This window comes from Aulonocara sp. 'chitande type north' Nkhata Bay, linkage group LG3 (assembly GCF_057382095.1).
Source record: "Aulonocara sp. 'chitande type north' Nkhata Bay isolate Kocher_YH1m ecotype deep benthic linkage group LG3, A_spYH_male_GT1.1, whole genome shotgun sequence".
Classification (NCBI taxonomy): domain Eukaryota; kingdom Metazoa; phylum Chordata; class Actinopteri; order Cichliformes; family Cichlidae; genus Aulonocara; species Aulonocara sp. 'chitande type north' Nkhata Bay.
This window is the reverse complement of record NC_141346.1, coordinates 17,373,742-17,392,175: the sequence shown is the minus strand read 5'-3', so window position 1 is coordinate 17,392,175 and position 18,434 is coordinate 17,373,742. Positions and strand designations below refer to the sequence as shown.

Genomic DNA, 18,434 nt, shown 5'->3' with positions numbered 1-18,434 from the left:
TTCCAGTTCAGGGTTTATCACAGCCGCCTCTCTGCGAGAGGCAGAGTACACAGAGGGACCAACAAGCATTCACACGTGCATCATCTCAGTGCCTTGGTGATATCAATTAACCTAATATGCAATTAAATAACTAATTTGAGGATTTAGAAACTAAAAGATAAAATACATATTGGAAAAGATTAATTACATCCTGCTTTTTCTGAGCGTATCACTCTCCGAAAGATCAAAAATACTTCTTTGCTCCATGTAAGATTGTAAGTTAGTTATAGCCAGTCTTTGCAGTGATCCTGATTAATCAGAGGATGATCCCTGCAGCTCCAGGCGCAGCTCGCACAGAGCAGACAAGTACTCTTCATTGTCCTTGTCATAGTTCAGAGCTTTCTCATAAAACAAAGCAGCTCTCTTCCTGTCGCCCTCAGCTCTGGCCACCTGACCCAGCAGAGCGAGAGCTTCACCATCACCTGGATTCTTTGACTGACGTCTGTCAGCGATCTGCTTCAGTTTCTGCAGGAAAAAAAAATAGAGGAACAATGAAATATTAATTTATGTTCCAAAAAGTAGATTCTGTTCATCTGGACGTAAAGTTTTCAGTGGGAGAAAACATTACAGCTGTTATGCTTTAATTTAAAAAAAGCTATGTTTTAAAATTTTAAAAGATTTTTAGAAATGAGAGGTGCTCTATCCAAAGTGGGATGGATACCATCTCTCCTAACAAGACCTAGTGAAAGACAGTACCACTGGCAGTCACCAGTATTTTTCAAAAATGAAGTTGTAAACAGTCCTAAGGTGCAAAAGTAGATGATATTGAACCAAACATTTAAATCAAGTGAGGTTTGATATTCGTGGGCTCGGTCTCAGAAAATTTTGCTCACACCGCATGAGTTAGTAACAACACTGAGTTTATATAACACGTAACCTTTGTTATGTCTCTAGTGCTCACCTTAGCACACTGTCTCCAATTATATTTTTGCATCTTTGCACATTGTCTCCACTCATATTTTTATCAGCAGCCCATGCAGAGAGAAAACAGCAGAAAACCATCATGTAGACAAATCCATCCATACCAAGATCATATGATAGACGTGAGATGTTTCACATTTAACACTCCCACCCTTCAGACAAGGCCTTTTAGGTTTTCTTCTTTTGTTGTTATTCTTGGGTTGAAACTAGAGATGGCACGATACCGATATCATACATTTGGATATCTGCCGATACCAATATGAATCTGATTATAGTCTATTTTATAGTCAATAAAACAGTTTGTTTAAAGGTTTGCTGCATTTTGTATAAGTTCATACTAAAATTTAAAAATACAAAACACTAAACCTATCCTGTTATATGTGTATGCAAAAAATACACAGCACCTGTGAGGAGAAAATTGTTTAGAAGATAAAGATACTCACAACTCAGATATCGATTTTTTACATGTACATATACATGGGCGATCCCCTGTCACTGTCCGATCTGTTCTGCAGCAACGTGTGCAGCATTCAGATGTGACACAGAGGAAAACCGCCCAGGGCTTTCAGAGCATTCTTTATTTATACTTCAAGCAAGTTTCCAGAGCAGTAGGAGTGGCATGTATGGAACTGATAATATTTCCTTAAAAGGAGAGACCTTTAGCTTGTCAGCTGAAACAGGAGATAGCTTGGTATGTATAGAAATTCAGACATTCCCATAAAAGGAGAGAGAGAGAGAGAGAGAGAGAGAGAGAGACCGTTAATTTGTCTGTTAACACAGGAGGTAGTGTCGTATGTCACCGCATTCTTCTACACATATGGCTTTAATCTCTTTTCCTGTGGTGGTTCCAATTCACAAGCTCTTCTTCCTTTAAATGAAGCTACAACTAAACATAACCTTAAGAAAAGGTCTAATCAAGGACACAAAGCATTCCATATTTACTGATTTATTTAGAACACATGAGACCACATTTTCTTAATTTTTTAAATGAGGAATGAAAAACATTGAAAGATTAGAGATTTTAACTGATTTTAATCATTTGGATCACCCAATATGTTTTCCTTTCAAAGTAGAAACAGAGAAGGATGGAGACAATTTACTATGTCGATGACACCCTTCTGTTTATGTGTTGATTAAAGACGACATCCGAACAAATAGGGCCTGAGATCCTGGCCCTGACAGCGAGTGCGCCAGGCAACCCTAAAACCAGATTCAAAGGTCAGTCCAATGAACACAGAACTATCAGTGCATCCCAATCACATAATGATCTGTTCTTACCAGGCTGTGATGCCTTGTTCCCTAACGATACGTTTGGCACAATTGATCGCAGGGGTGACATCATCTGTCAAAAGCACTGTGGCCGAAGGGGGAAAGAAAAAAGTTAACACTGTGGAATAATAAGGACAACATCTGGGGAAAGTGAGTCAAAGCGTTTTTTATCAAAAACATTTATCCATACACAAAATCAATATTGCAGGTTGAGAAAAGAAAGTAAATAAATCAGTTTTGGAATAAATAAAGAAATTTATTCAGCCACTGAAGATGTAAATTGTTATTTGCAGCATTTTACTGCTGAACATAACCTCAGATCATCACTGACCATCGCAGTCAATGTTGCAATGGGCCTGGAGCCTGGGGCTCGCTCGGGCCACTTCGGGGGTGAGGTGCCCCCGGCCTCTCGGCCTGGGGCTCGGTCACTCAGGCACAGCTGGCTGCCGGCGGAGCTCACGGGCACGTCACTGCAACCCCCCCTGGCTTCTTCTCCACGGCTGTTGAGTGAGCCCTCATCTGGGACTCTCCTCAGCTCTTTCTGGGACAGTGGCGCGGCTGCCCCTCTGTTAGTCTTCCTTGGTCTCTTGTGTTCTGGGGGCCTCTGGATGTCTGGAGTTTTGATCTCCTCCATACCTGCTTCATGCCCTGGAGGACGGGGCTGTGGCTCCCCACACCCTCTAGCAGATTATTACATGAAGGAACCTTTTAAAAAAACAAGCGCGTTCATGCTCACAGGTGTACACACGGGTCATCACACACACAAACTACACCCTTTTTGGCTCCTACCTCAAAGCACACTGTGTTCTGTTGATCTTATGTGCTGCACAATAATGTTTAATATTTAGTATTTACTGTTATATTCACATAGACCATCGCAGTGATGTTGTTTTTTATATTGCTCTCTTTTTCTTTGCTTGTTTTCTCTTTTTTATTTCTCAACAGGTGATATATGTATTTTTTGTCTGTTTGTTTTATCGGTTTTTGCCCTTTATCACCATCCCTCTTCCCCGCTGTTTTTCTTTCTTTCTTTCTTTCTTTCTTTCTTTCTTTCTTTCTTTCTTTCTTTCTTTCTTTCTTTTCTTTCTTTCTTTCTTTCCTTCCCCCAGTCAAGTCTGTCTGTTCAGCAAATGAAAATAAAATAAACAATAACCCCCCCCCCCCAGTAAATACTAAATATTAAATGTTATTGAGCAGCAGGTGAGGCTGACAGTGCCAGATATGCAGCGAAGGAAGATACAGTTTGTTTCTATAAACACACGTGTGTACACCTGTGTTAGAGTTCAAAAACACTCAGTTGTCTGTTCAAAAAGTTTATCCATGTAACAATCTACTAGAGGATGTGGGGAGCCATAGCCCTGCCCCCGAGAGCATGAAGCAGGCATGAAGGAGACCCAGGTCCCTGACATCTAGAGGACCCCAGAATGCTAAAGCCCAAGCAGGACCACCGAAAGAGACAACCGTGTAACCCTCCTGGAAAGTGCTGAGGAGAGCCCCAGACGTGGGCCCCCCCACAGTCACAGTGCAGAAGCCACACAGGGCTGCAGTGGCAAGCCTGCAGGCCTTGCCGGGAGCCAACTGTGCCAGAGTGGACCGAGCCCCGAGGGCACCCCACCTCCCCAAGGGGTCCCACCCGTGCCCCGGTCACCAGGTCCCACCAAGCAGTCACTGGGAGTGAGACAGGTGCACACTTGAGCACCCAGCACCGAACACCACCAACACACTGACGGATGAGGGCAGCAGCCACTGGCAGGGAGTGTGGTGGGGGGACAGAGGCCTCCATACCTGGGGGGTCCTGAGATGTTCCCAGAGAGAGACTCGACCGGACACATAGAAAAACAGAAAAACCAAACACAAGCACACAATCGTGGACACATACAGTGGCTTGCAAAAGTATTCGCCCCCCTTAAACTTTTCCACATTTTGTCACATTACAGCCACAAACATGAATCAATTTTATTGGAATTCTACGTGAAAGACCAACACAAAGTGGAGTACACGTGAGAAGTGAAACGAAAATCATACATGATACCAAACATTTTTTACAAATAAATAACTGCAAACACACACTGGGGCCATTGTGAGTTCATGGGAGATGCACAGATAGTTAGACTCCTTCTGCTTTAGGTGAGGGCTAAGCATAAAACAAGTGACATGGGCAATGTGGAATGTTTTTGTTTGTGCGTGTATGAAAGATGTGAGGGTGGTGCCCATCGTCAGAGATCACCATCATCCTGCTGTTTTGGCTGGGATGTTTCTCTCTACTTTGGACTCACTGGGCGTGTTGCAGGTTATTCAAAAAATTTCCACAGCAGTACAGACAAAAGTTCACTTGTTGACACATGGATCTAAGTTTTGATATGTTCATCAAATTAAAAAAGCAGGTTCTTACAATATGATTTCTCAATATAAAATTTATACTATTTTTATTTATTATTTTCTGTTGCTGGTCTGCACCTGGTCAGAAAGTCTTTTTGTCATTTGTTTGATTCACATATGATGGTTTCTGAAGGCAGAAGAACATCTGCAATCACAGCTGCACAAAAGAAAAGAAAAAATGTACTGAGCAACATTTAGTTCTGACCCTCACTGCTGATCCAAGTTAACCAGGATACTGACAGATACACAAACACGCCTCCAGCAACTACACTGTGATGAATAGTCTAGCACAGGTTTAAGATTTGTCTTGTAAATCAGGTTAACAAGGATAAACTGGTGCATCCACTTGTTGATAGCTGTTGGTACTGAGGTCTTATTACTTTTAGATTTTTATCTTGTTATATTTTAGCTTTTGGTTTTTAGTTTTGTAACATTTTATTTAACTTTCTACTTGTGTGGAATCAATTTTAAGGATGTTCCTTTAGGTCAGTGGAAAAACAACAGGGTACATGGACCTTACAAAGTGTTTTATGTTTCATTAAACATTTTAGTTGTTCCATCCTGTCAGAAGAGTGAACTAAAACAATTAAAACGTTTTAGAATAATGTAACTTGCACTTATTTTCCTTCAGTTGTTTGAACTATTTGTAGCGACAGAGAACATCAGTCTGATCACAGGAACCTGCTCTTTGTCCGCGACCCTGATGGACTCGCAGACACAGAAACTGCAACATTTAAGATGTTTTTGCTGCACTGAGATTGGAATCAAATCACTTAATCAGACAGTTCATGAACAAAGACAACAGACACAAAAAGAAACTAAAATGTACTGAGCAACACGTACTGGCACTCTGAGCCAGTTTCTCCAGAAAACTGACAGAGACACAAACATGCCTCTTTACCATCCACAAAGCTGCAAGTTCTGCTGAACACCTCCACACAACTTTAAAGAGAGAACTGATGATTATTATTATGCAGCATTATTGCAAACTCAGTGTGATTTCCATCGAAATCCACTCTATGATGAAACTACAATATCCTGTTTCTTTCTTCTTCCTATTTTTTAATTTTCCATCCAGCAGAGAGACTTTGAGGCTGTTATGTTTTAGAACTTAATGACTGCAAGTCAGTGGCAGGTTGAGTGAGATCATTAATATATTAAACCTTTACTGCTGAGTGTCTGTGAGCACTAACAATAATAATAATCATCATTAATAATGTGGCTGACAGCAGCTGCTGTCTTGTATGGTTGTTGTTTCCAGTTCTTTTGCTTGGATCAAACTGAGATCAGTGAAAGAGATTTCTCTGTGATATTTGTTTTTCAAATACACACGCTTACAGCCAATAAGAAGAAGAAGACGGTGGTTTCTATGGTGACACTGCTGTCACAGTTTTGTCTTGTAAAACAAGTTAACAAGGAAATACAGATGCATTTCCTCATTGGTGGCTGCTTGATTCAGAGGTCTCTTTTAGATTTTTAACTTGTTAAGTTTTATAATTAAGTTCTTTTTTATTTTTCCAACCGTTTAGTTTTCTTCAACCTTTTGCTTCTGGAGAATCAATTTTAAAGAAGTTCCTTTTGACCTAATAATGAACAACAGGGCACATGGACCAAACACTTTTAAAAAAATCTTTCAGTGGAGCATTTTTCCATCCTGTTGATCAGAAGCGTGTTTGAGGGTTTCAGAGATTTATAACAACAGTAAGTGTTTGAAATGATGTCTTTCAGTCTTTAAACAATGCTGCCTCCTCCATAGTACAATATACATTTTATACAGTGACGTCATGTTGAAGTCCTTTGACTGATGATGGTCTTTAGTATGTAGCTCAGGGGTGGGCAATTCCAGGCCCCGAGGGCCTGCAGGTTTTAGATCTTACCTTCGGTCAACACACCTGAATCACATGATTAGTTCGTTACCAGGCCTCTGGAGAACTGCAGGAGCTAATTTAGCCATTTAAATCAGCTGTGTTGGTTCAAGGACACGTCTAAAACCTGCAGGGACACCTCGAGGTCTGGAGTTGCCCACCCCTAATGTAGCTGATGCTTGATGATGAGATGTTTGTGTTGTTCTGTGGAGATCATTCAAGAACTGAACCTGTTAAACACTCAGACCTGCTTCAGATTTCACCGCTTTAGTTATGACGCACTTATTTATGGTCACCCTACAGCAGCGTAAACACACGTGACTCTGACGTGACTTCCTGCAGAGACGATGACTTGGACGTATTGAGTTTGAGCGAGTGTCTAAAAAGTCTGATCTGTTCTCTCAGTCAGAGACTTTCAGGATCATTTAAACCTTAAATTTAATCTCATGTAGTCAGGATTTAAACTCAGGTTCAGTTATTTCAATAAAACCATCCTGAGACGTTTAGAACAATCGAAGCGTCGGAGTTGAAGAACACGGAAATGTCTGCTGTGACTGCGTCGCTCTGCTCGACTTTGCTGTTTGTCGGCCTCTTCGTGTTTGTCTCTGCAGGTGAGATTCACTCTGTGGGACAGAGAGGAAAAGCATCAGTCTGTTTACATGTTAACAACATTTCCTGAAGAATTATTTTCATATTGATTCAGTTTTTCCGTGTTTGTGAAGGAGACACGAGGCTGGGTGGGGTCTGTGTGGACCTAACATGTCGGTGTGATCAGATCTCACAGAGACAAAGAAGTGTAATGTGTGTGTCAGTGTGATGTGTTGTAGTTTCAGGAGTCAGTATGCAGCTACAAAGCTTTTTGTTCAGTGTATACAAACAGCTGTAGCTCCATAAAGGCAGCATGCAGAGACTCACAGTGTCTCATAATGAGAGGCTGCTTTCTCTCACACATTATATTCACTTATTATCAGGACGTGTTTTTCTTGGTGTAAGAGTCTTTTTTGGGTTAGTACCTTATGTCTGCTGCCAGAGGTCACCTTTTGAGGTTTTTTTTTTTTTTTTTTTTGGTATGGTGTGTTTATATGAAGGTTTTTAAGGTAGATAAGGTAGGTAATTTGCCAGCACATCACTGGCATGAGCCTTCCTGCCATTCAGGACATCTTAAACGATGCCTCTGTAAAGCACACAGCATCATCAAGGACCACAGCCACCCAGCACATCAGCTGTTCTCCTTGTTACCATCTGGCAGACGTTACAAGAGTCTGTCTGCTCGGACTACAAGACTTAAAAACAGTTTCTATTATCAAGCCATACGACCCCTCAACCACAACACTTAAACACACACACACACACACACACACACACACACAAAAAAAATTTCTGAACTGAAACGGAAACTGAAAACTAATTTGGAGATCAGGAGATCAACAACACACATTGTGCGATCGTGGCTCAAGAGTTGGCAGTTCGTCTTGTAATCGGAAGGTTGCCGGTTCGAGCCCCGGCTCCAACAGTCTCGGTCGTTGGGTCCTTGGGCAAGACACTTCACCCGTTGCCTACTGGTGGTGGTCAGAGGGCCCGGTGGCGCCAGTGTCCGGCAGCCTCGCCTCTGTCAGTGCGCCCCAGGGTGGCTGTGGCTACATTAGCTTGCCATCACCAGTGTGTGAATGTGTGTGTGAATGGGTGGATGACTGGATATGTCAAGCACTTTGGGGTCCTTAGGGACTGAGTAAAGCGCTATATAAATACAGGCCATTTACCATTAATGGTCAAAGATTTAAAAAAGTTAATAAAACAGCAAAAAACAAACAAACGAAAGAAACATTTTGTTTCTTAACTTTAGCTTTTTTTTTTTTTCTCGATCTTTTAGTGACTAATTCCAATGCCAGTCAGATATATCTCACTCTGCTGCAGAAGTAAACAGTTGTACTTTAGCCTTTAACCTCTCTGCTCTGTGTTGTTTCCTCTTTCAGCACAGAAAAACATCACAGTTGAATCTGGACAGAGCTCCAAACAACAACATCACAGCTGTAGAGTGGAGCAAAACTGACCTGGAGTCTGGACAAGTCCTTTTGTACCGGGACGGGCACTTTGATCCAGATCACCAGCATCCATCTTTTAAGAACCGGGTGGATCTGCAGGACAGACAGATGAAGGATGGAGACGTGTCTTTGATTCTGAAGAACGTGACGGTTAATGACGCTGGAACATACGAGTGTGGTGTCATCCAGAAACGTACAGATGGTTTGAAGCTCCTCTGCAGCATCACCCTGAGTGTTGTTGATCCTCCAGGTGAGTGAGTAGAGTTGAGTGTGTGTGTGATCAGAGGTGAAGCTGCTTCCTGGTTGTTGATGTTTGTTTCTAAAGATGTTGCTGATGAGACTTTGTAGAAAGCAGCTGGTCTGAGTGATGTGATCAGAGTGCAGTAGATAATGTCTGACAGCAGTTTGAAGAGGAAATGGATTCTGTTCTGTTCTTCACTCATCACCTACCTGACAGCTGACACCTCACACCTGTTTCTCACCTGCAGGTCAGACAGGAGGGTCTGTTGGACTCATCATCGGTCTTTCAGTTGCTGCTGTTCTTCTGTTTGTTGCTGTTGTTTCTTTTTTGATCTACCGAAAAAAGAAGGTTAAGAATGTGAACTATGAATCTACTTGCTCATCACAGTCCTAAATTCTGTTTCACTGAAATCAAGAAGGATGATTTTAAGACAAAGAAACTAATAATGCTGAACCTCAATCAGAGGGACATCAAACGCATCCATATTTATTTTTGATTTCACATTTCTCTGATTTTCATCAGACTTGTTTAGACTGTTACATGAAATTTCACATGATGAACCTACAGCATTGAAATCTGTGACTTATTTTATCAGGTTAGCTGCTCATCCCAGTGTAAGTTTCAAGTCTTAAAGTTATTTTCATTTCTGCCTCACTTCATATGTGGAGCACACAGGAGGTCACATTATCAAACAAATACACATCAAACAAGATCAACGTTTTTCAAAATAAAATATTCAGCTTCTGAGTGAACTCATTTTAAACAAATCTGTGATTGTCAGCAGACTTTGTTCATCATTGGTTTGCCCTCCTTATTTGTCACTTCAGTGTCCTGTATGTTACAATAACAGAGTCACTGAGTGTGTTTCATCTTCAGGTTCAGCTGTTTGTGAGATCAAACTGGTTCTGTGAGGTTTGAACAACACAAATTAATCCTCATGCAGAGATCAGCTGTTACAGTATAATTATTGATACTGACTGAACCAACCTGCACCATAAACACTGCATGTGGTGAAGAAACGATGGATTACTGTGGATTATAAACAATCAGTGATCTGCCTGATAGTGTTTAGGATTTATTGATCATCTTCAACTGAATGAATGTTATAATGTACAGTGTTATGTGTTTCGTCAGTGCAACTGCAGATTTAGATGTTTTCTCTGATTTTTTTTATCTTTTCTCTCCATGAATGCATTTCTGTTACTGCAGTCTACATTTCAAAATAAGGTCAAATGTTATTGATTGATTAATGAATTTATTACTTTTTTGTGACTCTGTTTATTGACAATAAAGTTTTGAAAACATTTTTATGGCATGTTGTCTTTTAATTCTTTTCATTTAGTTCAGCAGAGTTTGAACTCAAAACTCGGACTAACCAGTGGTTCCAGTTTTGATGATGATGTCATCGTTAGGTTTGTGGTGTGTTGGAGCAAAACAATGAATTGCTATAGGAGAGCTCCTGATTAGATCATAAACATATTCTAAAATCATTTCTCCACATCAGCCTCATCTACATGTCTGCTATCTGATCATCGTGCAACCTGCAACACTTTCACAATAAAAGCCCCCTTAAAGCTCTCTAATGTAGCCGCATTACCTAATTAAAAAGTAATGCAATATTATATGTAAAAATGAAGGAACTGACTGCTAATGAGAACTAGGCAAAACAAACTAGAAGCATCACTGACAATTTGCTTGTATTTGCTTTAGGGTCAAACGCCGCCCTCTAGTGGCCATAATTATAAATGATTTGGGAGAATAAATAAATAATAAATGTTCCATCAAAGTTATGAAATATAATCAGATGATCTTAAAACACTCATGATCTTCTGGTCGTGTGTGTTAGTGTGGCAGCTTTAAGCCACAGCATTTTATTTCAAAGTATTTCCAGAAAAAAATCTACACTTGAGCTTTTTCACTGATGTGCTGTATATTTAAATAATTCTATTCACTTCTATCTTTAGACAAGGCAAAACATGAGTTACCACCTCTGTGTTTGAACCAATAGAAAGCTGGTGCTCAGAGGAAGAGGGTGGGCTTTACTTGGTGTCAGTGACAGAAATGAAAAAAAGCTCAAATGAGTGAGAAGGACGATGAAGGAAACATCTGTGCTGTGTCTGCTCTGTAAGTAGAATCTCTGTGTTTGTTTGAATTCTTGTACTTTGACTGTCTGCTCTCCTGATAACTGATGATGGAGGAGAAGACATGAAAAACAAATCAGGCTGAATAGAAACTATTAACTCTAGGACTGAAGGTGTCCCATATAATCACACTGATTACTCTTCTAGCAGCTGAATGGTTGATGTTTACAAAGAGTAAAAATGTAAAATGTAAAAAATGTAAAAATTGTCATTGAATGGATTCTATCCCATTCTACTTTTAAATACTCTAGGAACAACAAGTAGGCCTGCAGAGCGAGAGCGAAGTTATGGTACTACAAGGTCATTAAGATAAGATGGGGCCTGATTATTTAAGACCTTGTATGTGAGGAGCAGGATTTTGAATTCAATTCTGGATTTAACAGGAAGCCAATGAAGGGAAGCCAAAACAGGAGAAATCTGCTGTCTTTCTTGTCCCTGTCAGGACTCTTGCTGCAGCATTTTGGATTAACTGAAGGCTTTTCAGGGAGTTTTTAGAACATCCTGATAATAATGAATTACAGTCGTCCAGCCTGGAAGTAATAAATGCGTGAAGTAGTTTTTTAGCATCATACACATACATACGTCATACTACATATTTGTTTAAAATGTGCATTGACGAACATATCCTGGTCAAAAATGACTCCAAGGTTCCTCACAGTGTTACTGGAAGCCAATGCCATCTAGAGTAAGAATCTGGTTAGATACCATATTTCCATAACTCCACACAAACAGTTTGTCAGCTGTTTGTGTGGAGTTGTTCTTTATGTTCACCTCAAATCAACCTGAGTGTCATTTCTCTTTAGTTCTGATCTCACTGCTGAGCTGCACAACAAACCAAGGTCAGTAACCTTCTTCTGTCACAGTTTAAACCTGATAAATGCTCACAGATATGACCTGATTGGGTTTCAGACATAAAATTGACAAACCAAAGTGCATTTTTAATGACTGTCTAAGACAGAAGTTATAAAATATAAAATATCAACAGTCTTTCATTGTAACCCTCACAGCTCGTCTGACTGTGAGTCCCAGCAGCTCTCAGTTCTTTGAAGGAGACTTTGTGTCTCTGAGCTGTGAGGAGGATGACAGCTCTGCTGGATGGACTCTGAGGACCAATAATAAGATCACTCAGTGTGGAGATGGGTGGGGAAGATGGTCTGGTTCTTCCTGTGACATCACTGTTTTCCCTCAGGACAGTGGAGTTTACTGGTGTGAGTCCAGAGAGGGTCCCATCAGTAACATGGTTAACCTGACAGTCACTGGTAAGCTGAGTGTGTGGAGTTAGTGTTGATGAAGCTGTGTGTAAATGGATGAAATGCTGTAGTTTGTCTCTGTGTTGAGGTGGATCAGTGATCCTGCAGAGTCCTGTCCTCCCTGTGATGGAGGGAGATGACGTCACTCTGCTCTGTAAAACAGAGACCACTCCCTCCAACCTCCCAGCTGCTTTCTATAAAGATGGCTCCCTCATCAGGAAGCAGCCTACAGGTCACATGACCATCCAGCATGTTTCCAGGTCTGATGAAGGCCTCTACAAGTGTGACATCAGCGGTCATGGAGAGTCTCCATCCAGCTGGATCACTGTCACAGGTGACACACTCACCTGTCTGTGTTTCTGCAGCTTTCAACATTCACAATGTGACGACAACTTAATGACTGTGTTTGCTTTATTTTAGAGAAACACACCACCACACCTCCACCTACACCCACACCTCCACCTACATCCACACCTCCACCTACATCCACACCTCATTCTTCATCTACTTCTCCTCCATCACTGTCCTCCACTGCTCTCTCTGTGTTGTCATTTCTTAAATCGATCTGTGGGTTCTTACTGGTGTTACTGGTTCTGTTAGGGGGACGATGTGTTCACAGGAAAACTGAAGGTGAGACTCAGACTTTGTTTTTCAAAGTAAATGATTTTAATGTGGTACTCACTAATATTTTTCTCACAGCATGAAACAGTAAATCAATTTGCTGTTCATTCTGGCTCATTTCAGCTGATGGAGAAGTTAGAGATGACATCACGTACAGTCACAGAAAATCTCAAGTCATCAACAACAGCCAATCAGAGGAAGCAGAGGTAGTTTTTAATGCGCTGTGTGTTTAGGCTTCATGTTAATATTTAGAGGAATTATAAAACTTGGCTAAAGGAACTCTGTGAACTCACTGAGCTTAAACTAATGTGTCACACGTCTTCATGCATGCTCAATCATCCAGGTAAGTAAATCTCCAAAAGTTGATTCTGTTCATCTGGACGTAGCGTTTTGTGGGAGAAATGTTTTGTAACTCATCCAAGTGGCTTCTTCAGTCTCAGCTGACTGCAGGTTTCCCCAAATCTTATAAACAGTACATTTGCATAATGACTGAAACCAGCTCAGTGAAGGAACAATGGGCTGGGAGGTCAGTTCCTTAATCATAATTATGCAAATTCTCATGACCACTGATCAACAACCACTGATCAATGGCCATGAGTACCATTCACAGAGAGTTGGGGAATGGCTGTCACAGCATTGTCAGATGGCGAAAGATGTACCCTTAGTCCCCCTCCTCGATTCAGTGATGGTCTTTCCCTTTTCACGTAAATGGCCTCCTTGACTCCGCGCTCACACCAGCGTTCCTCCCTGTCCAGGATGTGAACATCCTCATCATTGAAAGAGTGTCCACAGGCCTGTAGGTGTAAACAGACTGCAGAGTCCTGGCCTGACGAGGTAGCTCTTCTGTGCTGTGCCATCTGCTTCACCAGAGGTTGTTTGGTTTCCCCGATGTATAAATCCTGGCAATCCTCCTGCACTTAACAGCGTACACTATGTTACTCTGTTTGTGTTGGAGGACCCGATCCTTTGGGTGGGTCAATTTTTGGCACAGTGTGTTTTGGGGTTTAAAAGCCACAGAGACCTGGCGTTTAGAAAAAAATGCATCTCAACTGTTCCGGTACTCCTGACACATATGGGATCACTACAGCTTTTCGCTTGAGCAGCGGTTGTCCTTCTCTCCTGGATTAGCTGGAGCTTTCTTTAGGTGCCTTTCCAGCTTTGACAAAAGTCCAGCTGGGATAACCACATTTACTCAGGGACTTCTTGATGTGCTGTTCTTCTGCCTCCCTGGCCGCTGTGTCAGTGGGGATGGTGTTCGCTCTTTTCCACTTCTTCCATGTACAAATTGGCCACCCTTGTATGTGACAGAGGTGGAATGGAGACACAGTTCCAAAAGCAAACACACTTGGTCGATGCTGAGAGTGGTCCTGTTTCTGAGGTTGGTGTCATCCTGTAATCTCTTACGGACTACCTCCAACGCTTCCGTGACTGGGATGCAAGTGAAGAGAGATGCAACGTCGTACGAGACCATGGTTTCATCTGCCTCCATAATGACATCTCTCACCTTCTCAGTCCAACGTGTTCTGGATGTGGTGCTCAGAGCTGCCCACCAGCGGGTTGAGGATCGAAACCAGAAACTTGGAGATGTTATAGGTGACCGAGTTGATCATACAGACAGTTGATCAATGGTCTTTGATTCATTATGAGTCATTATGCAAATGTACTGTTTATAAGGTTGGGGAAACCTGCAGTCAGCTGAGACTCAAGGAGTCACTTGGATGAGTGACGAAACGTTTCTCCCACAAAACGCTACGTCCAGATGAACAGAATCAACTTTTGGAGACAATGTGTCACACAACTTTATGAATACAACAACTCACTACGTACAAAAAATCTCATACAAGTTCAAACATTGGTGACCTTGACCTTAGATTCAGATGTAATGCTGTCTGAAAATGTTTTTATCTCAGGAAGAATATCATGTAGGCTTCTCATACTGATAGATTAGCTGCATCTACTGATAATCTCTGACAGTTTTGAATTTGGCAACTTTAACAAAATCTGTGCACATTTTATTTTAAAGGTTTCTGAGTGGTGCAGTATAATATGTAGCTATAGTAGCAGCACTGTTTCAGTCTTTGACAAAATAACATTTAAAACTTTTTCCCAGTTGACATTCAGTGATTGTTCATAATAATCACGCTCCTGCTGCAAATGGACGGATCTTTTTTTAAAAATTGATTTTCATTTCAGCATTAAAGTCTTAAATATCTTTAAACCTTGTAGTTCTGTCTTCTAGAACTTGTGCTCTCTGGAGTTTTTGTGCCAACTAAATCCAGGAGAGATGAAGAGACCAACAGAGAGCAGAGAGCCTGAGAAAGCTGAAAGTTGTGAGACAGGAGAGAGAAAAGCTGTTTTATGCTCGGCTGACAGAACAGAGTTGTATGTTGTGAGTTTGTAGGTGATAATCAATGCTGTTCTTTGCATGTTGGGCTGTGTGTTTTTCAGCCTGTGGTTAGTCTGTTAACAGAAACTAACAGCTCTGTGGTCGTCATGTTTCCTCTGTCAGATAAAAATACTTCATCTGCTCAGGTTGTACTGCAGGACTGTTAGTGTGCAAACAGAATCAAGATCAGTTCTGCTCACATATATGTCACAGTTTTGTATTTTACTGATATGGTTTGAATCATTTTATAGTTTGCATAACATCCTGGTCCAGTCAGTCTCAGGATCCCTGGTTATTGGGCTGTTCTTTGTTCCACACGTACAGACATTATATTTGTATTTATGAGTAAATCTGTTTTATGCTTGTGATAGAACAGCTGAAGAAGATCATCAGAGCTTATGATAGGCCACAGCATCTCACTTTGAGTTGTTGTTATGCCTGTGATCAGGATGTATTTATGCACGGCAGATGTCATGAACCAACCTCAATGCAGTAAATTTGTCATCACTGGATGATGAACATTTGTATAAAACATAAAAACAGAACTCTTTATTCTACTTTTGATGAATTAAAAGACAAGATAACATTAGAACTCTGCATGAAAACAATGTTTGAAGTAAAATTTAAATGAACCACACCTCAGCACCTCAAACTGTCCTTTAACAACACTGCATGTAAAACCACAGCAGCCCCCACTGCTGTTTCCACTGAGCTGATAAATGAAGACAAACAGGAATCTGTCAACACAATATATACAGTGTGACAAAGTGTGGGTCTGTTTTGTACCTTCTGATAAAATGTTTTTTCTTCTCATATTGTTTACAATAAATGAACAAATATAACAAGTGTGGTCTTATCCACACAAAAAAGAACTGGTGAAATTTTTAGGAAATATTTTCATTGTATAAGAAGCAGTGATAAGTTGTTGTCTTTTTTAAAAACACTTTTATAACTTGTAGCATTTGCAGTGATGTCCTCTGTGTGTGTTTCATTGTACAGAGAGTGATCCTGTTCCCGTCCACTCAGCCCTGAGAACTGAAGACATCATTTATGGACAAACAGGTACAGCTGCTCTTTAGTCACTTTCAGAATATCACTGGTATCATGTTATGAATTGTAACTGTTACATTCTACAGTAATGCTTTACTGTCATCGAGAGTTTTGCGATCTGACTAAATGTTTACTGTGCAGGACAGAAGAAAAGAAAAGAAGAAAGGAGATGTATTTTGTACATTTGTGTCATCATAATATTTATTGAAATGATCTCATGGGAAATGTGTCCAAACCCTTTCACTGGTATGTCAGGTCTGATTTTAAAATGTTACATAAGTCAAAGTACAAAAGTATCAGGATCAGCAGAATTTGCCCCAAGAATGAAAGTACAACTAAAGCTTATGACTTATATCTGATTTTATCCGACTAGATTACATTACTGTTCCTTGTATTCATGAGGGGAACATGTCCACAACAGTCTGTCCACACTTTAGGAGACAACACAACTATTCATAGAACTGGAGGTACATCCAGTAACTACTATTTTCATGGAAGTTACTGGATGTTTCTCTAAGTTTTTTTTCCCACACAGACATATTTTAAACTCCTGATGTGACATCATAACAGCTCTGCCTGGTGGTTCATGTATCCTCTGCATTAATGAGGCTCTAATCTTTTTAATGTGATGTAGGGTTTGTCTCTTTTGTTTAATAGAAGCGAGCATAAAGATTATTAAGTTTTTTTCCTTGTCTTCTGTTCCTTTTTATTAATAGTTGAATATCATTTATGCAACAAACAAACTCAGCAGGTCAATTGTAAAAATCACTTTTATAAAGATGAAATCACATCAGCAGCATCCTCCACCTGTAAGCTGTGAACATCTTGTAAACTGTATGAACATAGGGAGATTTGTCCTCTCTCAGTAATTTACGCATTTTGTAGTTAACACTTTTTGTGCGGCTATATTGGCTGTTAATGGGTTAAACTTGACCTCATAGTTTGGTGTGTGATAGGGGGAAATTTGAAATCACTTTAATGTCAAAAATATTATCGGGTGCAGATGCTGTGTAATATCATACTTTACATTATTTATTTATTATTTAATCCTTCACATTTACATCATACTTCAGGCTTAATATTGAAACTTCTTTAAATTCCTCCCAAATTTGGAGCTGATCAGTTTAACTTCAAACTGAACTCACACATATGAAGCTTTATCTACAGTTTGTTTCTCCTGTAACCAGTTTGATCTTCAGAGAGACGACGTCACTATCTCACCGAACCCTCAACAGCAAATTTAAATTTATCACCAAAGTGCTTTAAATCCTCTCCCCATTCTGTCAGTTTACTTTACATAAACATATCAGATGAGTTTTAGAAAAGCCTTTTATTCTCTATTCTCACACCATTTCAACTGTGTGTGTGTCTGTGTTCAGACGTTGTCTACTCTTCACTGTAAGGCAAGGCAAGTTTATTTATATAGCTGTAGTCCACCAGTCCAACCAATGACCAGCTGCTGGTCTCTAACTGGTCCACACAGCCCCTCAGACCTGAGGAATTTGACTTATAATATTTACTTGTCTATATTGTGTAGTGTCCTCTCGCTATAATTTACACTCTCAGTGGCTATACAGGTCTGTCTGTATGTAGTGTAACTAAAAGTAACTAAAATATAAATGTAATGCATTGTTTTGAATGCCTTCTGTAACTTTGCTCTTTGTGTGGCACCGTGCAGTTGATTCTACAGCGTTGTCCTGCTTCCTCTGCAGCATCAATAAACTTTGCTGTCACATGTTGTTCCTGTCGTGTGGTTCTGTGGGTTTCAGAAAGAGCAGCGATGGAAACTTTGAACAATGTTTCTAACTGATACACACCTCTGTTCAGAGCAGATAACAAAGAACAGACAAACAGCTAAACCTCAACCACAGAGTAAAAAGAGCAGGAACACAGATTCAGAACACAGTGTGTTCACAGACAGAAGGAAAATCATTCAGTGGTTGAAAGAAAGTGTGTGTGTGTGTGTGTGTGTGTGTGTACAAAGAGATTTATTTCAAGGAAATCCAGTATGTAAGAATTTAGTCCTTGGCTAGTTTCGTGTTAGCGTGCTCTTCATGCAGATGTTTGCACAGAGTTAAAGTCTCGATGGCGATTTCTTTTTTTCTGTGCTGATTCTGTGCTCAATTTGAAGCAGAACAACTTTCCCATCACACTCTCAGCCTCTCGTGGTACAAAAACAAAAGTAACATCTCCACTCATCAACAGTTGTCGACCTCACCACCATTTTCCT

At 40.5% G+C, this 18,434-nt stretch overlaps 1 protein-coding gene across 1 annotated transcript; it reads left to right on the top strand.

The window, feature by feature from the left end:
* The first annotated feature begins 6,818 nt into the window (after positions 1-6,818).
* LOC147334255 (protein turtle-like) lies at positions 6,819-17,939 on the top strand. The gene is made up of 8 exons (XM_086285903.1): positions 6,819-7,134; positions 8,447-8,765; positions 11,905-12,156; positions 12,236-12,481; positions 12,748-12,777; positions 12,892-12,974; positions 16,154-16,216; positions 16,346-17,939. Exons 1-7 carry the CDS (start codon positions 7,015-7,017, stop codon positions 16,184-16,186), a joined length of 1,083 nt encoding a protein of 360 aa, XP_086142029.1. The 5' UTR covers positions 6,819-7,014; the 3' UTR covers positions 16,187-16,216; positions 16,346-17,939.
* The last annotated feature ends 495 nt before the right edge of the window (positions 17,940-18,434 follow it).

Excerpts from the sequence above, each read along its gene's own strand:
- LOC147334255 (XM_086285903.1), top strand. The coding sequence starts at position 7,015 with ATGTCTGCTGTGACTGCGTCGCTCTGCTCGACTTTGCTGTTTGTCGGC. Across the intron at positions 7,135-8,446 it reads AAGCATCAGTCTGTTTACAT|CACAGAAAAACATCACAGTT; the intron begins GTTAACAACATT and ends TTCCTCTTTCAG. Across the intron at positions 12,157-12,235 it reads GGTTAACCTGACAGTCACTG|GTGGATCAGTGATCCTGCAG; the intron begins GTAAGCTGAGTG and ends CTCTGTGTTGAG.